The 25,894-nt window shown below is 40.6% G+C and overlaps 1 protein-coding gene across 9 annotated transcripts in view; it reads right to left on the reverse strand.

Annotated features, from left to right (window-relative positions):
• TAFA5 (TAFA chemokine like family member 5) overlaps window positions 1–25,894 on the reverse strand; it is a 339,258-nt gene that overhangs the window by 110,743 nt on the left and 202,621 nt on the right. For 6 of the 9 annotated variants that reach the window (XM_079994433.1, XM_079994430.1, XM_079994431.1 and 3 more), the window contains exon 3: window positions 20,667–20,723. The exons of the other annotated variants lie outside the window; for them this stretch is intronic. In XM_079994433.1, coding sequence (XP_079850559.1) covers window positions 20,667–20,723 — 57 coding nt within the window. The remainder of the gene's footprint in view (window positions 1–20,666; window positions 20,724–25,894) is intronic. 9 annotated transcript variants of the gene reach the window in all.

The following is a 25,894-nucleotide window of genomic DNA, read 5'->3' on the forward strand; positions in this document are numbered from 1 at the left end:
ATTTATCTACTTGCACTTTGACGTGCTTTCGAACTGCTAGGTTGGCAGGAGTAGGGACCAAACAACGGGAGCTCACCCCGTCACGGGGATTCGAACCGCCGACCTTCTGATCAGCAAGTCCTAGGCTCTGTGGTTTAACCCACAGCGCCACCTGCGTCCCTAACCCGAGGTACCACTGTATTAAAATGTAGCTTCTTCAGTTAACCACCAAGTCCAGTATGTACAAAATGGGATTCCTATTTTATCAGTCCCATGGTACATTCATTTCTGATTTCTTCATCTTCTCTTGTATTTTTCTATAGGACGAGAATTTATCACGCATAAGATCCATGTAGCTGTTATATACAGTAACGAACCACGCACAGCTGATGAAGTCCCTTGGTGCAAAACAGGGGAATATCCAGGAATCCTTGTCTTGTCTACCTGTGCTAGCATCTACCAGTGCTAGTTTCTTATGTCTATTAACCTTATCATCTTAATTAGACACTTACAAGACTATTTCTAAGGAATACGTCAGATACGTTTACGTGTTTTTTCAAGTGGATTTGCGTAATACAGGCATACTAGTGGTTTTCACTAACATCCTTTCTGCAGCCTTCTAGGCCAACTGCAGCTTCCAATGGCTGTTCAAAAGGAGCGTCGTGTAAAATGCATTGAAGTGATGCAATCCTGATGTAACCGAGGGTTGTGTGGTCATAGCAGGTCTGATTTACCCAGCAATGGCTGCAGCTACTGGAATGACTGAAGCTGAGCACAGGTACTCCTGACCACAGCCTCTACCTGGCCACCCAGAAGTAAAGGTGCATCCAGAAAGACTACCAGACTATAATTTATTTATTTTTTAAGGGAAATGTAACCTAATCCAAAAAATGTTGAATCTCTGTTACAGAATCTGCCTCTACTGACCAGAAGCACATCTGTCTTGCTTGGGTTGAGATTTGGTTTCAGTACTCATCTAGCCCATTGCTGTGTCCAACGTCCTTAGTGTTGGACAAAAATATATACAGCGGTACCTTGGTTCTCAAACCCCTTGGTACTCAAACAACTTGGAACCTGAACACTGCAAACCCAGAAGTAAGTGTTCCGGTTTACGAACTTCTTTCGGAAGCTGAACATGCTCTGTTTTGGTTCTTATGCTTCTGTTTTGAGTGTTATGCTGAGGTCTGTCTGTTTTTGCTATTTATTTTGTGTTTTTGTGTTTTTGTGGCTTTTTTGTGTTTTTTGTGTGTGACTGTGTGGAACCCAGTTCAGCTACTGATTGATTGATTGATTGTGTGACTGCAGTACACTGTTTATTGCTTTCATTTTATGGATCAGTGGTCTCGTTATATAGTAAAATTCATGTTAAATTGCTGCTTTAGGGGTTGTTTATAAGAGTCTGGAACGGATTAATCCATTTTGCATTACTTTCTATAGGAAAGCACGCCTTGGTTTTGGAATGCTTTGGTTTTGGAACCGACTTCTGGAATGGATTAAGTTTGAGAACCAAGGTACCACTGTGTGTGTGTGTGTGTGTGTGTGTGTGTGTGTGTGTGTATCAGTGTGTCTTCCATACATCCCTCAGTCTCTCCTAGCTTCATGCTGAATGACATGGAGGACATAATTGAATGCTCACAGCACCATACAGCAGTGGCCACGATGGTGAACAGCAACACCCAAAGCTACCTCTGGGACTCTCTCTCAAGTAAGGACCAGAACCATGGAAGATACAGAACCCTCTATCCCATCTCCATCAAGTGGTCTAGAACTATGTGGTTTTATCAAATGCTGCTGAGAGATCCAGCAAAACCAACAGGACTGTATGCATGTAAAATGACCCAGGTTCAATCCCTGGCATGCCCAAGTAGGATTGTGGTATATTCCTATCCGAAAATAGAACCATGGACAATATTGACCTAGAATGGACCAATGGTCTGGTTCAGCATGTTCTTATGTTTCAGGGCTGTCTCAGTCACCAACTCTGGACTCAACTAGATTGGTATGGATTGTATATGTGATATTACATTGTGCCACCAGATGGTACTATGGAGTCCCAGTTTTCTCTACCTGTTTTCCCCTGTTTAAATTTACGTGTTTATAACTGAAACGCTTCTTTGATGTGTCTAGATCCAGCCCTACTCAGAAATTGTTTGTGGTGACAAGTGGGACGGTGAATTCCAGTAGCACATGGGGTTTTATTTGTGTGTGTTTCGGGCAGCAATAGGGTCTTTTTTCTAAGTTTGCATATTGTGATAGGGGGTTTTTTTGTAGAAAACTAAAACTCATTTTTTTTTTGTTACTCTCCATCACTAGTGGTGTGTGTTATATATAAATGCATTGTTAAAATCTGCTTCAGCTACAGGCTACTCAGCATAAAACCCAGCCTGATATTAGGCATTCTTCCAGAGCAATATAAGGAAATTATCCCTCCATATTATCAACTCTAAACACTAGGGTTGTAATTGCCCATATGTATTGTCACTGAAAATGACAAATGCCGTGTATATTAGCAAATCACCTTGCTAAGTACACATTCCAAGCTGGCCCTTTTCCTCTTTAAAAATGAAATAAAAAACCAAAATAGATTCCATCAATATTTTTCAGTGTTAATACTTTTCAAAAACACCTTTATCTGTCAATGCAGATGGCACAGGAGATTCCAATTGCCATTCTTACTCATTAAACTGACACAAAATTATTAGTACTTGAGTCTGCCCACCAAAATTCTCCAGAATTAAATATAACTATTAGTAAAGAGAGGAGCAAAATAAAATCTGGGTTAGTAAGTGCTTTGGATAATGCCGCTCCATTTCATCTAATTTCCTTGGGACCTACCTAATTGGACCTAGCATCTTGAGAGAATTGAAATTAATCAGCACCCAAGAGACTCCTAGCTAATGAAGAGTTATTGACAGGGGCAATGAAAGTGGTAAAAGGAACTGTCAGAGGTAACCCTCCTCTCCCAAAAAGTCGTTTTGCATATGTCAGAGAAAAGGTGAAAAAGGAATATATTCTCCTAGTTCACAACGAATAAGCCATTGCAAAAGTGTAACAATGAACAACTTTTTTTTTGACAACTACAGATACATTCACTTCACAACTTGATATTGGCAGTTGTGCACCATACAAATTTCCATTAATGTTTGGTGGCCCTGGCCTGTTTTACAATATTTCCTCATGAGAGACAAAGCAGCTTAGGCACACCAGTTAGTACATTCAAATCTCAATGTGCAACACGTTCGATGGTCACTGAAGTATTAATAATTCCATACCAAGATAATCATTTAACTTTACTTTGGGTACACACTCTGTGCTTTCTCGTTTTCTATTGCTTGACCTAATCTAGTCAAGTTCATTAATTTCAATGAGTCTACTCTGAGTAAAACCTAATTTATACACAAATCCCTGTGTGTACAAGTCATTATTGCACCTAACCTCACTGGAATCTTGTCTATATACCAATAAAGGTTTGAGAATTGAGATTGAGTTTTGGTGTTTAAACGTTCATTACACAATAGTGTGTGCAGGGTCCTAAAAGGTAAAGGTAAAGGACCCTTGACAGTTAAGTCCAGTCGTGGACGACTCTGGGGTTGCTCATCTAGCTTTACTGGTCGAGGGAGCCGGCGTTTGTCTGCAGACAGTTTTTCCGGGTCATGTGGCCAGCATGACTAAGACGCTTCTGGCAAAACCAGAGCAGCGCACGGAAACACCATTTACCTTCCTGCTGGTATCTACTTTATCTACTTACACTTTGACCTGCTTTCAAACTGGTAGGTGGGCAGGAGCAGGGACTGAGCAATGGGAGCTCACCCCTACAGTGCTATAAATCTTGAGTTCCAAACCAGCACAAGAACGTCACACTTGCTGTGGCCTGCACACATTTCAGGAACTTCAAAACATTATATTTCCTACATTTAGCTTTTGCACTAATGAAGCCTTGACCGAGGCTTTCAATTGGGGTAAAAGATGCCCAAATCAGTCCTCATATAAGAAAGTGATCAAATGTAGCAGTCTCCCTCCCCAACTTCTAAGTGCTTTCCAAGTGTGTAGGCAGTTGAGGACACTTTCCATATTAGGAAGGTGAAAACCAACTGAGATTAAGTTTGCTTAAGGTCAACCAAAGAGTTTACATCTGAAGCAAGCAGTGGCAGCTGGTATCCGTTGTGGCGGAAAGCAAGGCAGAGGGCAGGGTAGCTAATGGCAGATGGAGGTAGGAGTGGGCAGGGCCAGGAATGGCAACAGACATAGCATACTTGATACAGGCACACGGGGGGGGGGGAGAGATTAGGCACAAATATGCGACACAAACACACAGGTTAAGGTTGAGGAGAGGGGAAACAAGACTAGGGGCTGGGTGAGCAAGTAAAAAGAGCAAGGTTAAGGTGGGGGGGGTGCAGAGCTTTTCAGTGCTGCGAAAATAAAATTATCATCTCACGGCCCCCAGTTTCTGTTTTCAACCAAATCAAGCAACCTGCTGCTCTCCTGTTTCTTCTGCCCTCCCATTTCTCCAGAGAGCAGCAACATGCAGATTCATCTGTCATAGCAAAATCAGGGGTGGGGGGTAGGGGTTGTATGTTGAAGTGCTTTCAGTTTTTTGCTTGTGAGTACCTCTCATTGCAGAGTTAGAAGAGACCCTGAGGATCATCCAGTCCAATCCACTGCAATGCAGAAATATGCAACTGTCCGATACGGGGATTAAACCTGCAAACCTTGGCATTATCAGCACAATAATGTAACCCAACTGCAGCTAATGACTGTCTCTCCTTTCGTTAACAGTTGCGTGTCATATGCGCTCTACATGGGGCTACCTTTGAAGGTGACCCAGAAACTACAACTAATCCAGAATGCGGCAGCTAGACTGGTGACTGGGGCCGGCCGCCGAGACCACATAACACTGGTCTTGAAAGACCTACATTGCCTCCCAGGACATTTCCGAGCACAATTCAAAGTGTTGGTGCTGACCTTGAAAGCCCTAAATGGCCCCGGTCCAGTATACCTGAAGAAGCGTCTCCATCCCCATCGTTCAGCCCGGACACTGAGATCCAGCACCAAGGGCCTTCTGGCAGTTCCCTCATTGTAAGAAGCAAAGCTACAGGGAACCAGCCAGAGGGCCTTCTCGGTGGTGGGGCCCACCCTGTGGAATACTGTCCCATCAGATGTCAAAGAGATAAACAACTACCTGACATTTAGAAGACATCTGAAGGCAGCCCTGTTCAGGGAAGTTATTAATGTGTGACATTTTAATGTATTTTTAATCTTTGTTGGAAGCCGCCCAGAGTGGCTGGGGAAACCCAGCCAGATGGGTGGGGTACAAATAATAAATTATTATTATTATTATTATTATTATTATTATTATTATTATTATTCAATCAATCAATCAATTTCCTTTATTCGACTGATAGTCAGAGATAAAATACAATAGAGAATTATAAACTAAAACATCATAGGGGTACATAAATAAGGTAGGGCCACAGTACTAAACCTCTCACAGATAACCCACATCAAAGTATTCAGTTATACGTTTCCGACACTTGAGTGCCAGGAAAAGGAATTTAGCCACTGACAAAGTTGTTTTCCCAGAAGACTTATTTAGCAGATATGCTGTCTGCTTTCCTCTTTGTCAGGGACTGAGCTGGGGTAAGTATGGAGTTATAAGATACTGTCTTAAATCGTTGTAGAAGGGACAGCTCAGTAAAATGTGCTCTGTGGATTCTACCTCACCCAACACACAGTGGCATAATCTCTGGTCATATGGGACTCCTCCATATCTTCCCTTCAGAACCGCCGAGTCAAGAACATTCAGCCTAGCCGCGGTAAATAGTCTGTGGTATTCCACGTAGTGGATATCCGCCAGGTAGCGAGCTGGAGCAGCCCGATACATCTGCTCCCCCAGAAACAACCCAGGTTTCACACGGGCTATGTCCTCCTGTCTGGCAATATCCCTTAATCTTTGGGCAATCACCGCCTTTGCGTGGCTATACGTCATGGACTCTATATAAAGGGAGGACAACCCGCACTTCTGCACTTCCTCCACTATCTCCCCTTCCCATGGAGATTTAAAATTATCCCTCAGAATCAAGGGGGCCAAACCCACCGGTCTGAAACAGAGCTTGAGCCATAGCCATAACTTCGCTTATTATTATTATTATTATCATAAGGAAAGGTGACTATATCAATGGTTCATGTCATCCTCTCTGAAGGCTGGTTTTTCTAGGGCAACTCGTTGATAGATAACTTGTCACTCCCAGAGAGTTACAGTGACAACAATGAGGTGTGTACAGACACCGTAGACAGAGGCAGCACAATGATAGCATGGGCAAAAGGGAAGGGAGTGGAACCTGTTGCCAGGGGGCAGCAGGGCGCAGGGCCGTCTTTAGCATATGTGCCGCCAGGGTACAAAGATCCGCCATGTCAAAGTTGCTGAGCTTTTGGGAAATGATATATAATGAACTGAAAAAAATGTTTAAAAAGACTTTTGTAAAAAAACAAAACAAAAAACAGAAGCATTTCTATTAGGGATTGCAGGACAAGAACCTGCCACGAAAAACAAAGAACTTATTTATGTATGCTACAACAGTGGCAAGAGTCTTGTTAGCGCAAGGATGGAACAGTGGCAAGAAAAAATGATGAGCTATGCAGAATTGGCTAAATTGACATACAAACTGTGTGATAAGGACAATTGTGACTTCAGGGAAGAGTGGAAACTTTTTACAAATTACATAAAAAGACAACAAAATGATCTGGACTCCTTGGCAGGTTTTGAATAAACACCCACAAATTTATGAGTTGAACACATGATAGATAAGGCAAGGATATGTACAATTTTATAACATGCAGAGAACAATATGTGCAAAGAAACCAGAGAGGGGAGCTGAGGGAAGTCCTGGGGCGGGGGGGGGGGAGGGAATGTTGCTATGTTGAAATTGTCTAATAAAAATATTTTATTAAAAAAAAAAGTTGTTGAGCTTTTCTTAGGGGCTAATATGAAAAAATAAAAAGCAGCAGCAAAAATGCCATCTTCCATTTTTGCAATCATGCGAAAATGAAAGCCACCACTAAAGGTACATTAATTCTGCAGCTCTTCCACAAAAGAGAATGGAAATGACCCAGCAATAGGGGTTGACCAGTTGGACATCCCAGAGGTAGATAGTTAAGAGCTTAGGCTGCTTCAGCGGTGGGCGCTTGGCGCCCCCCAGAATTTGTCGCCCAGGTGCACCGCATCCCTTGCACCCCCGGGTAAAGACGACCCTGGCAGGGCGGCTGCATGTTTCCCACCCTACTTGTCAATACCCCCCCCCAACATCCCATGGAAGCAAACTTACAGAGCTGCAATACTAATACTAAGCTTTCCCTTTAGAATTGCTCTTGTTTTCAATCAGACCTTGGTGAACTATAGCTGTGCTTTGGTTTCTTTAAAAAAAATCTTTCACAATAAAACAACGTTCTAATTAGTTTGGTTATTTCTTTACTGATAATTCCCAAAACCACAGAATTTTATTTTGAGCACATAGGAATACATTAAAATATATTCTGCTGTTGTTTCTAATTCAACAGTCAACATATGTGTCTGATTCAGTGTTCTGGTGTTTCACATGATTCCAGGTGAGCACTTAACTTGGCAAAGAACATCTCAAGGATAGGGGCAATTATGGTTGTCAATCATTTTATCGCTGCTGGACTGCTATTGTTTTGAACATTAAATCCAGGTGTGGTGTTTTGTTTTGTTTTTGCAGCAGTAAAGAATAAGCAAGCACAGAAAACTGCAATGAAAGAATGAAATGACATACAATATATGTGGTGTCCAGCTTTGTTTACTTGATGGACACCCAGTGATATGGTCATCTAAGGACTGCTGTAACTATTACAGTACTACATGGGAACCAGTGTAAAATGCTTCCCTGTATGTCCCCATTTGGTAGACATAAATGGCAACTAAAGACATTGCACTTAGCTCCCACTGAAAATTGGATAAGCAAGTCAAAACAAGTTCCACTGATTTAAACAGGAGATTGTGCTGTGGGTTAAACCACAGAGGCTAGGACTTGCTGATCAGAAGGTCGACGGTTCGAATCCCCATGACGGGGTGAGCTCCTGTTGTTCGGTCCCTGCACCTGCCAACATAGCAGTTCAAAAGCACGTCAAAGCGCAAGTAGATAAATAGGTACCACTCCGGCGGGAAGGTAAACAGCGTTTCCGTGTGCTGTTTCGCCAGAAGCGGCTTAGTCATGCTGGCCACATGACCTGGAAGCTGTACGCCGGCTCCCTCGGCCAATAAAGCGAGATGAGCGCCGCAACCCCAGAGTCGGCCACGACTGGACCTAATGGTCAGGGGTCCCTTTACATTTACATTTAACAGTCTGGATACAACCCACTGTTAAAGTCATTTATGCCATGCATCTGTTCACAAACATGCCATGCAGTTCTTTCACAGAGACACATTAGCATGTGACAAAACAGCAAACAAATGTGTACGGTCAACTGGAAAAAATAAATAAATCCAAAACCCACAGTTGGATACTACCTGGTCACAAAACAGTAAGCAAGTTTTCATAATCTCCAGAACTTTTCATCATGTTTAATGTTTCGCAAACAATGAAAAGAAAAAGAGAGCACAGTGGGTATGCAGAAATCAGCAGACAAAGTTAAAGACACCAAGTATGAATTTAGTTACAATCTTAATTAAGGAAGAGAGATTTGCTTTTTGTCCCAGGAGTCCTGGATGCCATCTTGAAACCAGCATAGCATCTAGAGCCTAATCCAATTAAACCCACAGTCTCCTCGTACTTTTATTTTAAGATTGTGACTAAACTGCAGTCTTCATGGCTTCTACGTCTTTTTTCTCTCCTCCCCACTTTGTTTAACAGACTGAAAAAGAATTATGGAGAATTCAACACCTTGCGTGCTAGCTAGTGTACTGCACAGTGGCATAGTGTGGGTTATCAGCACCCGGGGCAACGCAAGTAATTTGCGCCCCCTAACCCGTGGATTTGCGCCCCCTAACCCATGGATTTCCCTAACCCCCAGATATTGCATCCGGTGCGGCCGGCCCCCCCTGCACCCCCCACGCTACACCACTGGTACTGCAGCATGTGTTTATGAGACAAGAGGGATAACATTATGACAGTCATGTGCAGTGACAGACACGATGAAGAACTTTTTAGAGTTCTCCACACAGGTGGCAACAAATTTTATATATCACCTCTGTGAAGTTAAGCTCAGTCTTTTCTAATTCAGTTAAACATAAAAAGGAGGCACTCTGTTCAGCATCAAAAAGTCTTAACTGGCTGCACATTTCTGGTGGTAACCTAATCCAAATGTCAGTGATATATGTGAAAATTCACATGCACATGTTGTACCTCGGCTCCCAAATGCCTTGGGAGTCAAAAGTTCCAGTTTTTGAACGTTCGGAGTGAGTGTTCCAGTTTTTGAATGTTCTTTTGGAAGCTGGACATCCTACAGGGCTTCTGTGGCTTCTTCTTTTTTTTATTATAAATATTTATTAAGGTTTTTCATGATAAAACAAAGTCAAAAAAGATACACCAATAACAACAATCAAACCAAAAATCAAAAAAAGAAAAACAGACAGAATCAAACACGGCACAGCCTAAAAAAGGAAAAATAAAAAGTAAAAAAGAAAAAGAAAGAATTATTCCTTGCATTTACTATCTCTAGAACCCTCTTTCCTGACTTCCTCAGATCTCCCTTTTCTGTGTTCTCCTTTACACAATCAATTTTAGCAATTTCCTACCCTCTTTCCAATCTTGTTCCATATTGTATACTTCAACCTATTATGCATTTACTTTCCTTCTCTTTTAAACACTATTTCAGATGTTCATTATAACTTAATCCCTTGTATCATTTATTTAATCACAACATAATAATGCTCTGGTCTTACCCCTTCTTTTCCACATCATTTTTGCATATTTCTTTTTACCAATTTCCTAATGCCATATTGTTTTTATATCCAACATCATTTTAACATTCAAACATTTTACAATGTTTTTGTAGATATTCTTTGAACTTCTTCCAGTCCTCTTCCACCGATTCTTCTCCCCGGTCTCGGATTCTGCCAGTCATTTCTGCCAACTCCATATAATCGATCACTTGCATCTGCCATTCTTCCAAAGTGGGCAAATCTTGTGTCTTCCAATGCTTAGCGATGAGTGTTCTTGCTGTGGTTGTTGCATACATAAATAGTGTTCTGTCTTTCTTTGGCACCGATTGGCCGACAATGCCCAAAAGGAAGGCCTCTGGTTTCTTAGGGAAGGTATATTTAAATACCTTTTTTAGTTCGTTATATATCATTTCCCAGAAAGCCTTAACCCTTGGGCAAGTCCACCAAAGGTGAAAGAATGTTCCCTCAGTTTCTTTACATTTCCAACATTTATTGTCAGGCAAATGGTAAATTTTTGCAAGCTTGACTGGGGTCATGTACCACCTGTATATCATTTTCATAATATTTTCTCTTAAGGCATTACATGCCGTAAACTTCATATTGGTGGTCCACAACTTTTCCCAGTCAGCAAACATAATGTTATAACCAATGTCCTGTGCCCATTTAATCATAGCTGATTTGACCGTTTCATCCTGAGTATTCCATTTCAACAGCAAGTTATACATTCTTGACAAATTCTTGGTTTTAGGTTCTAACAATTCTGTTTCTAGTTTCGATTTTTCCACCTGGAAGCCTATTTTTTTATCCAAATTGAAGGCTTCTCTTATTTGGTAATAATGTAACCAGTCTCGCACCTTATCTTTCAGTTTCTCAAAACTCTGCTATCTCAGTGTGTCTCGATCTTGTTCTAATATCTCCCAGTATTTTGGCCATTTAGCCTCCATATTAAGTTTTTTCAGAGCCTTAGCCTCCATAGGTGATAGCCACCTTGGAGTCTTGTTTTCCAGTAAGTCTTTATATCTTGTCCAGACATTAAACAAAGCTTTCCTGACAATATGGTTTTTGAATGCTCTATCAACTTTTACCTTGTCGTACCACAAATATGCATGCCACCCAAAAGCATTGTTGAACACTTCCAAATCCAAAGTGTCAGTGTTCTCAAGAAGTAGCCAGTCTTTCAACCAGCAGAATGCTGCTGATTCATAATACAACTTCATGTCTGGCAGGGCAAACCCTCCTCTTTCTTTAGCATCAGTTAATATTTTAAATTTTATTCTGGGCTTCTGTGGCTTCTGATTGGCTGCAGGAGCTTCCTGCACCCAATTGGAAGCCATGTCTTGGTTTCCGAACGTTTTGGAGTTGAATGGACTTCCAGAACGGATTCCGTTCGACTTCCAAGGTATGACTGTATGTGGATGAGGCATATGCAACCCCTTATTTGCATGGGGATTGTGCCCTGGGTCATCAGGTGCTTCTGTGAAATTGTGTGTTAATTGAAAAAGCCTGCAAACACCCCGTTCTGCCCCACCCCTGCTCCTCCCTTTTGGTGACGTCCTTTATGTTTCCAGGTCACCTGCGGGTTCAGCGCAATGGAAGTATACATGGTCATGCCCAGATTGAACATGCATAATTGGGGAGTTGCTTGTAGTTTACAGTGGTACCTCAGGTTAAGTACTTAATTCATTCCGGAGGTCCGTACTTAACCTGAAACTGTTCTTAACCTGAAGCACCACTTTAGCTAATGGGGCCTCCTGTTACTGCCATGGCGCTGGAGCCCGATTTCTTTTCTTATCCTGAAGCAAAGTTCTTAACCTGAAGCACTATTTCTGGGTTAGCGGAGTGTGTAAGCTAAACGTATGTAACCTGGAGCGTATTTAACCCGAGGTACCACTGTATACCACTGTATTAGGGACGAGGGTGGCACTGTGGGTTAAACCACAGAGCCTAGGACTTGCCGATCAGAAGGTTGGCAGTTTGAATCCCAGCGACGGTGTGAGCTCCTGTTGTTCGTTCCCTGCTCCTGCCCACCAAGCAGTTCTAAAGCACGTCAAAGTGCAAGTAGATAAATAGGTACCGCTCCGGCGGAAAGGTAAATGGCGTTTCCGTGCACTGCTCTGGTTCACCAGAAGCGGCTTAGTCATGCTGGCCACATGACTCGGAAGCTGTACGCCGACTCCCTCGGCCAATAAAGTGAGATGAGCGCCACAACCCCAGAGTCGACCATGACTGGACCTAATGGTCAGGGGTCCCTTTACCTTTACCTTTACCACTGTATAAGGGAGTGAATATAAAGGTAACAAACATTCATACAAAACCCCCTTCAATCCAAATCGTAAAAAGGATACAATACGCTACACACAGCCACCTTCTATCTCTCAAGTTTTCAGCTGCTTTTTTAAATAGTTTCTGCACTTGAAGATGTTTGCTTTTAATTCAAGTATCACAATAATTATTTTTTCTTATTGAGTAATTACAAAGAAAAGTGTATGTATTCTCAAGAAGCACTTGAATGATATTATTGAGTTGCGAGCTGATTAGTCGAAACCCTACAATACTGTTATTAAAAATGTGTTAACTTTGCATATATAAGATTTATAATTATGTTATCGTAAATCCAGATAAAATACTGGACAATGCTGTCATGATATTAACATATTTATTATCTGCAGACACCTCATTCTTTACACAGAAGTACCACGAATGTGTAAGAAAACAGAAACAATGTAAAAATAAAGACAGGAAATTTATTTTCATAAGTGAATGGTACACATTACAACCAGCAACATCTACTGCATGTTTTTACATGGATTTTTTAAATAACAACCACCAGTTGGAAGCTTGCAGATTTCCCATGGGCATTTGGTGGGTCACTGCAAAAACAGGGTGCTGGACTAGATATACCTTGGATTATTCAGTTAGGCTCTTATGTTCTTATAAATTATCACAACCAACATCACTAGGCACATAGCATAATCCTATGCATGTGTACTCAGAAGTAGATACTACTGAGTTCATATCACCTTACTCCCTGGTAGCTGTGTCTAGAATTGAAGCCTCCAAATGTCTTGCGCTCTGGCTCCTTAACCTCTTAAGTGACAAAGCAGGTGAATGAGGGCTTATGCAATTCCCCATTCAAATGACAGCCATGATCCTTTCCTGCTAATAACAATAATTTATTATTTATACCCTTCCCATCTGGCTGGGCTTCCCCAGCCACTCTGGGTGGCTTCCAACAAAATATTAAAATACAATAATGCACCAAACATTAAAAGCTTCCCTAAACAAAATAATTGACCTCTGCCTCCATGGACAGCTGTGAGTCCAAAATGACTCCCAGGCTGCACACCTGGTCCTTCAGGGGCACCGTTACCCCATTCAGGACCAGGGAGTCCTCCACACCCGCCCACCTCCTGTCCCCCCAAAACAGTACTTCTGTCTTGTCAGGATTCAACCTCAACCTGTTAGCTGCCATCCATCCTCCAATTGCCTCCTGACACTCACAGGACCTTCACCGCCTTCACTGGTTCTGATTTGAAAGAGAGGTAGAGCTGGGTATCATCCGCATACTGATGAACACCCAGCCCAAACCCCCTGATGATCTCTCCCAGCGGCTGCATGTACATGTTGAAAAGCATGTGGGAGTGGACAGAAACCTGAGGCACCCCACAAGTGAGAGCCCAGGGGTCTGAACACTCATCCCCCACCACCACTTTCTGAACACGGCCCAGGAGGAAGGAGCGGAACCACTGTATAACAGTGCCCCCAGCTCCCAGCTCCTCTAGATGGTCCAGAAGGATGTTATGGTCGATGGTATCAAACGCCGCTGAGAGATCCAGCAGAACTAGGAAACAGCTCTCACCTTTGTCCCTAGCCCACCAGAGATCATCGACCAGTGCAACCAAGGCAGTTTCAGGCCCAAAGGGAAAGGACCCTCAAAAGTAACATTTCAAAGTTTAGGCTCAATCCCAGCATATGCTACCTTATCATTGGAGGCAACCTAAGAAGCTAGAAAAAATGCTGACTTATTTGAAGGAAATATGTACAACCTCAAGAGCTGATGAAGTTGGGTTTGATAGAAGAGTACACCCAGGATAGCAATATTTTGTAGACCTTCTTGAGAAATTACTTACGGCTCTTATAATTTGTGGCGTCTCCTTGTGCCTTGTTAATCAGGATAATTCAGGACTCCACTTGGGTTCTTGCAAAGACATCATTGGCCATGTCCATCAATTTTCCTATGATAACTTTAATTAGCGCTTGTTCTGGGACAAGCGATTAAAGTTAATCAGTCCCAATATTCATTTTTGAGGCTTTTTAATTAAAACCGGTCAGAGCCGCAGTATTACTTTTTGTTGGCTACTTCTACCAACTCTGCAGGCCTTGGCTGATTGCATTTTCATAGATTTAATGCAGAGGCTCTCTTTTCCCCTGCACTTTGATCCATTTCATTTTCAGTGGGTTGGCAAGGGTGCTAAGATATAACAAGGAAGTGGAGATGTTGAGATCCTAGCTCATCATATTCCATAAAATGTCGCTTCCTATTTCTATGTATTTCATTCCATAACTGTTATGCATGCTGCCAATAATCAGATGCATATTGCCGCATGGAACTCATCAAGATTTCTTTCTTTTCTTTTTTACCAAAATGTTATATTTAAAGTGCATAATTACAAAAAACACATTTCAACAAGCAGTAGTGATAAAAACACATTCTTACCTATCCAAGAAAGAATTATCTTCAGAAGCCAATCTTTTAAATTAGATATTTGGTTGAGCACTAGATAGAAGGTGCATGTAATCAGAATCAATTTAGCCAGCAAAGCAGATTTTTAAACAGGGAGTCTTCAAATAGAGAACACAATTTAAAGGAGTCAGTGACAATCAGGGCTTTTTTTCAACTCTTGCACCTCTCAAATGGGCACCACTGCCATTATAAGAGAATAGGGGAGGCGTTTATGGTGAGTTCCAGCACCTTTTTTTCAAGGAAAATAGCACTGAGGAAAATCATAATTGATCAACAATGTCTTAAGAGACCTTCATCACAGAGACACAGTTTTGTATCAATAGAATTGGGGGATGTGAGATTCAGTTTCAATTATTTATTCCATTCTTGGGTTCTGCCTGCAGATTTCTCACAGTTATATGGCTCGCCACTGTGAGAACAGAATGCTAATTTCTCTGATTCATTTGTCTGATCCAGACAAATTTTCTCACAAAGAGCAGCTATAGCATCAGCAGAACTAACTGCCTGGACACATTTTACCAAGTCTAAGCAAATATTTTCAAATATAAAACAACACCTTTATCGTGCAATCTACGCCCGCCCCTGTAAAAACCACAAAATTCTTGTTCCTATCCTGACAATTCTGAGTAGCATTGCTTGATTCTAGACAGAAGGCAAAACAGTCCTGGATTATTCAAGATGGGAATGTTTGCAATATGTATTCTTGTCTGAAGATGCTCTGTTTGACAAATGAGGAATTCAAGTCATCTCTGGCACCCAGCTACTGGTCTCCTGAGATCTAGGTGAGCACAAAGCGCTTCACGTCTTGCCAATGTTTTGTGTTTCCTCCATGGAATGGAGGGATATAACCTATCCAACTGTCATGCTTTTCTTCTTGTAGCCCTTCTGTGCAAAGACAGAAGCAAACCGGGTGCACAGGGAAACAGAGTTGCAAGGAACTGTTTCAAGGCAGAGAAAGGACTGTTTCTTCAAATCTCATTCTCGTAATGAAAGAGAAGCTGTAGTCAGGTTCCAGATGTAGCCTTTGAAAAGGCTTGATGAAGTTTAAATTCTGAGCAGTGTTGTTGTTGTTGTTGTTGTTGTTGTTATTTGTGGGGGGAGGCAGGTGAAGAAGCACATTTCCTAGGTGGAATTGCATCCTTAGCTTTGTAAACAAATTAGCGGAAAAACCAGATTGCAAGGTGGACAACCTGCTTCTAAAATTCAGACTGTACTTTGCTTTCTAGATTAGGGTGCCCTTTTCTGTCTCAGAACAGGAGTACGGAATATGTATTCATAGCTGTTCACACAGATGATATCATATAGGATAAGGCAACGGCAACAATAAACAAATTATAAGGGCAATGGGTGAATCATTTCCACCTTTCACACCACGTGACATTATTTCCCTGATACATTTACATCTCAAAATGGCTTATGTACTAGATGTACACTACAAGCTCAAAGGCACAACCCTATTTGTTGTAGCTATTACTGCTGCTGTCTTTGGTTGATAACCCCAAGAAAATACACCACGACTTACAATGCACCTTTTTAGACCTTGGATGTGTTTGATCCTAGGTATATGAATGTCCCCCCTCCTTTTATTCTCATATCATCCAGACTGAAATTGCATTCCTGGCAAAAGTTCTTTGGTGATCTTGGTAGAATGGGCAAGTTGGCAGTACAGGGTTGTATCCTCTCACTGGGAGATAATGCTTGAGTGTCTGAGCACAAGTCAAAAAGAAAGAAAGAAAGAAAGAAAGAAAGAAAGAAAGAAAGAAAGAAAGAAAATCCCTGGATTAGATAATAAGTAGTATTTTTTTCTAAGGGAGAAAAGGGAATATGAAAGGTCATCGTGACATTTCATGTACACATTTAAATCTAATTGCATTGCAATGCAAAGATACAATCCATTTTTTTAAAAAAAAATCTTACTCAAGTTTTCTTTGACATTTGCTTTAAGCTGGAAAAAAACAATGTGCTACAGTTTGTGTATATATAAACAAAATATTAACATTTTATTAGAAGCTATGCAAAACCTCTCCTACATAAATTTTGCTTGCTCAAATTGGGACTATCGACCTTTGTTTTTTGTTCAGTTTATCAATTTATCTCCCTACCTGCTTTTTTGATAATGCAGAGATTTTGAAGTATTAAACTATAACATCAATAACCTTGTATTAACAAATCTTAATGTTTGTTGTATTAAATTCAATATTGAAAATATTTTATGGACATAAGGTCAAATTTAAAACCCAGAAATTAAGGTAGAATGCTTATTCAAAGGCCTTTGGGATGTGTTATAACAATCTGTTCTGATTTCAGATTCCTCTTCTGTTCTGTCCTCTCTCTGTTGACCTTCCTCCCACACCTCTCTTCCATGCTTTCTTGTCCCCCCGCCCTATTTTACTTGAGTTGCCTCCTGTTTTCTTCATCTAACCTTTTCGTATGCCCCCTTGATTTCACTTTCTCCTGCTTCTGAACCATTTCTGCTTCCTGCTCCTGTGAAGGAACACTCAGTCATTCCACAGTATGCCCTTTCCCCATAAAATCATTTATTATCCCATGTGTTCACTCCAACGTCTGTCAAAACCCCTTGCTGACATTGACAGGGCTTGATAGAGTAGTATGGCCACTCCTGCTTTCAGAACCCCACCTCTCACATCAGCTAGGAAAGGTGGGGCAGGGGAAATAACCTTTCACTGAACAACCCACAGGATGACCTCCCCTGTGCCCCCCAAATGCCCTGTTTATGGAATTTCTGCTGACTACCTCAAATGGGGGTGCTGCTGCTGGTAGTTTCTGACCACAGTCTGGGCAGGTGTCCAGCAGCACTCAAACTGGTGGTGTTTTCCAATGACACAGCCTGGAGCAGTTCTGGAGAGAGACACCTCCTCTTCACCCAAACCAGTGCAGCAGGTTGTGGGTTTCAATTGCTCAGCCTGCCGCCTTGATTACAACTTGTATTCCAGTTTAGCGAAATGACATTTAAAACAACTGGATAAAAATGTCAAGAGAACAAAACTAACAGCAATGTTTCCTGGTATGTCCAACTGTTGCAAACAGAGATTCTCAATAAATTCATACGGATCTATACAGCAAGTTTTGATGTTAGTGGAGTTTATCATTAGGAAATTCCCCCATCTGCAACTGTATTTTAACTGGCACAATTCTTGCAATTCGTAGATTCTAAAATACTGGTTGCGGACGGGATCCGTTCCAGAGCTCTGATCAGATGCTGAGGTTTCCACAACTGGGGGGACCTCTTCTGCGCATGCGGTGAAACACTTCTGGGTTTGCCACTTTTCCAACCCGAAGTTTACGTTACTCGAGGGTAACATAAGCTGAGGTGCTACTGTAGTGAAACAAAGCACCATAGGAACACACATCCAAAATGTAAACTGCTTCTAGTTCTTAAAGGACTTGATACAAAGAAAAATTATTTCAATTTATAGACATCTAAGGCATCTAAAGAACTAAAATTGCTACCCACCCACCAACAAGGCCATCTATATGGAGCTTACAATATGCATAAATAAATTTCTCACGGTACACAGAGTCATCAGCCAAGGCTGCCTGTACAGATTTATATTTATTCTATTATGTATTAGCATTGCCTTAATTAAATTATATTTGATAGTCATTAAGCAGAAATTGAATACATTAACTTGAACACAGTAGTTCATAATGAGAAGTGCTCTAATATGTCAGGGAGAGAAGTGCCATAAAAAGAGTACCCATGGTGGTGGCATGTTGAATGAAAGTTGACAGTTAAGTTAATAAGTTAAATGCTATTTGTGGGAGAGCTGCTAGCCTGAGTGTTATCTACAACAGCATGGCAATGAGAGGTCCATGGGAAACAATCTTACATAGTTACCAAATGTTTTGAAAGAAGCAGAGCACTCCATTAGCCTAAGCTGAAGTGGAGTGGTTCTGAATGCTCAATTCTGCCATGGAAAACTGTTGTCTACGTTGCTCTCCAAATACTTGTTGCATCAAGTGTCCTGAGACATAATGGCAGCCACTCTGCTAACTCTACTGGGACGAGAGAAGAGGAATACAGACCCATCCCAACAACAGACTAGATCTGGAACTGATAGCTGCAGCAAGTGCCCATTCTGTGTACAGCATATCATTTTCCTATTGTTCCCACCACAGTATTTTGAGCAGCCCCACAGTCTTTTAGGCAATTGCTTTAACTGGTCCTATTTTTTCACTCATGGAACCAAGCATGGTTGTAGTTTTGCCCATCGCAGAGGGCACCAGAGGAGCACAGTTTTTAATAGGACAGACATTATCTCTGTGTGGCAAGCATTGTTTGTTCATCTGTTTCATGCCCCAACTCTACCTAGTCGAAGACCTCATGATAGTTGTGGTTTTTGTTTTTTTTTTTTTTTAAAAAAAACCATCTGCTAAGGTACACATGTTTTAGTCATTGCAACTGATGGGATTTTTCACATACGCAAAAGACACACTAATCGAAGAACAAGTCGCATGCGTATGATTCTTGTATACACATGCAAAAATGCATCTGTGGCAATTGGTGGATCCAGTGCTTTGATCCAATTGCTTTGATCCAATGCAGTCATTATGCTAGACACTTCCACTTGTACTAGGGGAATTTGATTTCCACTAACCAACTCTCTTTCTTTCTCTCTCTCTCTCTCTCTCTCTCTCTCTCTCTCTTTCCCTCACTCTCTCCCTCTCCCCTTCCTTCCTTCCTTCCTTCCTTCCTTCCTTCCTTCCTCACTCCCTCTCTCTCTCTCTCTCTCTCTCTCTCACACACACTCACACACACACACACACACACACTGCTCTATTCTCCCTACCCCCTAGGCAAGTAAACTGTGGTTTTGGAGTGTTTGCCAACACTCAGCAATGGCTCCTTGAAAAAGGAGATTTGCTGAGAAGCGATGGAAGAAGGTCCCATAGGCAAAATGTAATTCATGGTTCACAGGATTTAAGTCCTTCAGTAGTAGGCAAAAATAATCACAGACTCTTCCTCTAGCATAGATTAATGCATGATCAACTGATGATAAGAGTTCAATGGGACCAACCGTAGAGTTGATTTAAATGCAACTGCTGTGTACATATTATCCATTAACTCCCACACTAGGGACTCCTGGCATATTCTGATTTTAACATCACAGACAGGGTTGCAGAATGAATTCTAAAGTACAAGAATACTTCGGTACAGCTGCAGTCCACACCTGAAACATCACAGTTTAGCCTAGTTTAAACATCTACTTATACTTTTTTTTTTTGTATATAAGGGCAATATTGCAGCATTAGACAGCACCCACAAAATTCCAACTATTTAAATAATTATTTGCAAGATGGTTGTAGTAAGATTTTAAATGAATAAATAACTCCCGTTTGTACAAAAAAAGGAGAGGGAGGGGAACGGGGGATAAGGGGAAACCAATATTTTTTCTCTGTCTACAATTATTTCCAACATTTACTAGTCAATAACTATTCCTAGCTCCAGAGCACATTTTGCCCCCAAATATATGCTGCTGGTTATCACAGTGTTGTTGTTGTTTAAATGCTAACCACTACTAACACAACGACAGCTAATTTACAGATGCTGCAAGTAATATCTGAGACCCAGGCAAATGCATTAGGATGATTTTGCAAAGCATGACTCCTCCTTTCACCATAATTAAGTTACTGTTTGCAGCATATAATTTCATTAATATGGATTAGTACAAATATCAATGGCTCAAGCAAATGCAGAGTTGCAAAATGTGTGTGTCAATAAAATAAACACACCGTTCAGGTAATGGGATGTAAGATTAAAATGAGAAGTCACTGCGTTCTGCTCAGTCGTCAAACACATACAAAAGCAATCAAAATTGCTCTCATAATCAGGCAGAGGTGTCATGTGGTGTTCACCTGTGGTACGGTAAATCCTGTTTTGTTTGCACACAATCTCTCTCTTCAACAGCTTCCCTATCTGCAGTTAAATTTCCCCGTGTAAATACATTCATTCCTTAAGATGACGTATAACATAAAGGCAAAATGGAGCACTATGCAAGCTGAATTAAGTGAGGTGAAGTAACTTACAAATGGGCCAGCAGTCCATCACAACAAACCAAAGAGTCAGCAAAGAAGCTGTCGTATCTATAGTGAGGAAGAAAATGAGATTTGAGTGGAAGGTAGAAGAAACCTATATTGTGTACCTGGTGAGAAAGGAAGCATCTAAAATTAGTGCCGGTTTTTTTTGGGGGGGGGTTGGTTTTTTTTGTTTTTTTGTTTTTGTTTTTTGCAGGACTTCAGCATGGTGTGCTCAATACTAAAGTGTTGATTTCATGCCAAAGCATTAATCTTTTTTCTGAATTTTATTAAAGCAATATTTATAATTCCTTGACCGTCTTATGACAGAAATTCCCTTGGCTTCCAAAACAGGACATTTTCTTTCATTAAAAAGCTCGCAGGGGGATTGTCCGTTCCTTATTTTGCGAGAAATAAAGGCTTACTAGGCAGAGATAACTTTCTTTGTTTTTCATAGCAACCTTGATAGAATGCAATGAAAGAAATAAGAGTGAAAATAAACTGTTGACTCCATTCACACCATATTGTGGCAGCCTTTGGGGTAGAAGGGTTGCCATAAACTAATCAAGCATAGGCAACCTTATTTTATTTTGTGACCTTTAGTTTACCATCACAGCTCTCTCTCACACACAAAGAACTTATAAAGCCACACAATATAAGAAAACAAAACCTTGTCTTCATTACATATTAATGTTCATTTATTGTCAGCCACCTTGGGGCCTTTGTCAGGCAAAATGGGGTTATATAAGCATTTAAAAATAGAATAAATGCACATTTATTTCCAATTTCAACACTGCATTCTTGCAAACTTCCATTTTAATCCCTTTCCCAAAGATTTCAGGTAAGAATATATCTAGCGCAACATCCTATTTTCACATAGCGTAAGCCAACCACGTGTCTATGGCAATACCACAAAGAAGGATTGGGACACAACAGCACTCTCAAAAACCTGCAGTTTCCAACAACTGGTATTCAAAAGCCTATTGGGGTCTCAAATTTCAGCAGCTCCCTGTGCAATGCCAAAATTCAGCACATACACTCTGCCTTTTGTGCGCCATCGTAAATAATAGGTGGGTCATTCCACACCACATCACCTGATTTTAATACTCGACCGTGCTCTCATGTCTCAGATTTTGTTCAGTTTTTGTGTGTGTGTGTACATACCTATGAGATAGGGGATAATAATAAAAATATAAATAAAAAACTGATTTTATTTATACCCCGCCCTCCCTGGCTAGAGCTGGGCCCAGGGCGGCTAACACCAGTAAAATTACAGTAAAAACATAATAGGGGGAAAAACCCCACCAATTTTAAATACAGGTTAAAATGCAATTTAAAATGCAGCATCATTTTAAAAGTAGCCCACAGATCAAAACCATAAGGGGAGGGAAACATAAGGGTCAGACTTCAAACTCTATTATGAATCAGCAGCATTCTGCTGGTTGAAAGACTGGCTGCTTCTTGAGAACACAGACATTCTGGACTTAGAAGGATTTAATAATGCTTTTGGGTGGCATGCATATTTGTGGTACGACAAGGTTAAAGTACATAAAGCATTTAAAAACCATATTGTCAGGAAAGCATTGTTTAATGTCTGGATAAGATACAAAGACTTATTGGAAAATAAAACCCCAAGGTGGTTGTCACCAATGGAAGTGAAAGCTTTTAAAAGACTTAATATGGAGTCCAAATGGCCAAAATATTGGGAAATTTTGGAACAAGAGGGAGATAAATTGACAAGGTTAAAGTACATAAAGCATTTAAAAACCATATTGTCAGGAAAGCATTGTTTAATGTCTGGATAAGATACAAAGACTTATTGGAAAATAAAACCCCAAGGTGGTTGTCACCAATGGAAGTGAAAGCTTTTAAAAGACTTAATATGGAGTCCAAATGGCCAAAATATTGGGAAATTTTGGAACAAGAGGGAGATAAATTGAAATTGCAGAGTTTTGAGAAATTAAAAAACAAAGTGCGAGACTGGCTTCATTATTATCAGATAATGGAGGCTTACAAATTGGACAAGAAAATTGGATTCCAGGTGGAAAAATCGAAATTAGAAACAGAATTGCTAGAACCCAAAACTAAGGTTTTGTCAAAGATGTATAACTTGCTGCTGAAATGGAACACTCAGGATGAAACGGTGAAGTCTGCTATGATTAAATGGGCACAGGATGTTGGACATAATATTATGTTTCCTGACTGGGAACAGTTATGGACCACCGGTATGAAATTTACGGCATGTAATGCCTTAAGAGAGAATATTATGAATATGATTTACAGGTGGTACATGACCCCAGTCAAGCTTGCAAAAATTTATCACTTGCCCGATAATAAATGTTGGAAGTGTAAAGAGACTGAAGGTACATTCTTTCACCTTTGGTGGACGTGCCCAAGGATTAAGGCTTTCTGGGAAATGATTTATAATGAAATGAAAAAGGTATTTAAATATACCTTCTTGAAGAAACCAGAGGCCTTTCTCCTGGGCATGGTTGGCCAATTGGTGTCAAAGAAGGACAGAACTTTTTTTATGTATGCGACAACAGCAGCAAGAATACTCATTGCAAAATATTGGAAGACACAAGATCTACCCACTCTGGAAGAATGGCAGATGAAGATGATGGACTATATGGGATTGGCAGAAATGACCGGCAGAATCCGAGACCGGGGAAAGGAGTCGGCGGAAGAAGATTGGAAGAAGTTTAAAGACTATTTGCAGAAATATTGTAAAATTAATGAATGTTAGAATGATGTTGGACCGAAATTAAGTGGTTTCCAGCTGTAATGCTTTAAGAGATATGGAAAATAAGGTTCTGAAATAAGTAAAACTAATGGTGAGGATTTGCTGAATTTATAAATTTGAATTGGAATATAAGAAAGGGAGGTATGAGGAGGTCCGGAAAATAAGTTAAAAGAAAATAGGTAAAGGGAAATTTTATGTGTTTTTAGTTGTTTTTATATTTCTTTTGTATTTTTGAATTTTTGTTGTTTCTTTTTTGTTGTTTTATAATGTATTATTCTGGAAAATTTCAATAAATATCTTATATAAAAAACAACAACATAAGGGTCAGAATGAGTCCAAATCAAAGGCCAGGTGGAACAGCTCTGTCTTGCAGGCCCTGCGGAAAGATGTCAAGTCCCGCATTTACCTGTTTCTCAAAGTCTTGCTGTCCTTCTTAAAGAATCTCACTCTCCAAGAAACAGCGCAGCTATAATCCTGGGAACAGGATGAGGCTATAATGTCCCTGAAGGTCTCATCTACCAACTTCTCCGCCGCCCTCAGTTTGATTTGTTTTTTTTAAAATGTTGGCAACTTTAATAAATACTGCTTTCAATTAATATTTATTTACTTATTCGCTGCCTTAAGAGCCTCTTAATAGATGGGAAAGGATATGTAAAAACAAAAAGAACTCAAAAACAAAACATACAAGAAGTAATAAAACATAATTAAACCACTTCCAGAAAAGAACAGTTAAAAGAACTTCAACAGCATTATTTACAGAGTCCTATTTTCCAATGATAATTAATTGTCCTTAGATATCCTGTTTGGCAACTCTTGCTTCATTATTTGGGTATACATCATCTTCTTTAAAAGATTATTACTATAAATGCAGTACTATGGTCTTCAGCAAAACTAATTAAGTGCTGTATAAGCAATGCAGATCAATATTTGTAGAGTAACCAATCCATATTATATGTATTATCACAGGTGAGGAGGGGAGGGAAGAGGGAGACTTGCTGATCTATCAATGCAGTATCCAGACTTTTTTTTCCCTTTAATGCCCACCCTACAGAATCTATTTAGCTAAACAGATGGGTTCCCACTCTACACCAAAGACTACCTGGAAGTAGCTTTAAAATGCAACATATGGAAAGATCCTAAGTAGTAGTTCTACAATTACGAATATCTGCAGCTACTGCTACTACTACTATTCCTACTCTACAAAACCTCTTTTAAATCAACAGTTCACATTTTTGTAAGTTCTTATTAATTTGAACAATTTAACTGTGGGTGCTAGGCTGGAAGTAGAATACACGAAAAACAATCAGAGGGCAGTGAAAATAGTGCTGAGAATCTTTGGCCCATGAAACAATTAGGTCTATTAAGCCTCTGAAACTGTTTTGGGCAACCGACACCCACCTTTCCCTTGGCCAACACACCACCAGGTGCAGAAAACCTTTCAGCTGCAATTGCAAAATATTAATAATAATTGAGAGAGAACTCTTACGCACACACCCTTCCCCCGTTCCCGAACAGCTTGAATTTTTTTTAAGTGCTGAATTCAAGCCACAGCTGCAAAATAAGGAATAGGAGTACACCTAGAGCTCAACTAAGTTACACTTAGAGTAAGTCCATTGATTTCAGTGGGTCTCCTCTGAGTATGAATAAAGCTAGATATTGCCCAAAATGTGTTTGGAAGTGATGATAAAGGAGAAATAGAATGAAAATAATGCTTGAAAACCAACAGATTCATGTGGGAGAAGACAGCCCTTTAAATAGTCTGGTGTCAAACCATTTAGGACTTCATGAGTAATCATCAGCACCCTAAATTGTGCCCTGAAACAATTTAGAAACCAGTGCAATTCATTTAAGCCGGTGCATTTTGAAGGAGCTTAAGTTTCCAAACATATTTCAACGGCAGCCCTATGGCAAACATGCAGTAAACCAAGCTGGATGTGGCAAAGAATGTGTAACTGGGACAGATCTGCTTTTCCCCAGGAAAAGGTGTAGCTGATACATTAGCTGAAGCTGTGCAAAGTCAGTCCTTAGCATTGCCGCAAACTGTATATCCAATCCGGGTGCAAATGCATGACAAGAATAACTCCCATACTATAAGCCCAATCTTTCAAGAGGAGCAAAATCCGGTTCAGCCTCAGCTGTATACCTAGCCCTGTCATATACCATATTTTTCGCTCTATAAGATGCACCAGACCACAAGACGCACCTAGTTTTTGGAGGAGGAAAACAAGAAAAAAAATATTCTGAATCTCAGAAGCCAGAACATCAAGAGGGATCGTTGCGCAGTGAAAGCAGCAATCCCTCTTGCTGTTCTGGCTTCTCGGATAGCTGCGCAGCCCGCATTCGCTCCATAAGACGCACACACATTTCCCCTTACTTTTTAGGATGGAAACGGTGAGTCTTATAGAGCAAAAAATACGGTAGTTTCCGCTGACTATCAACACTTCTAGATATTGTTGTTATACAATTCTATTCACCATATAGATGGGGTATGTACTTT

The sequence above is a fragment of the Podarcis cretensis genome, assembly GCF_951804945.1.
Source record: "Podarcis cretensis genome assembly, chromosome: 10".
Classification (NCBI taxonomy): domain Eukaryota; kingdom Metazoa; phylum Chordata; class Lepidosauria; order Squamata; family Lacertidae; genus Podarcis; species Podarcis cretensis.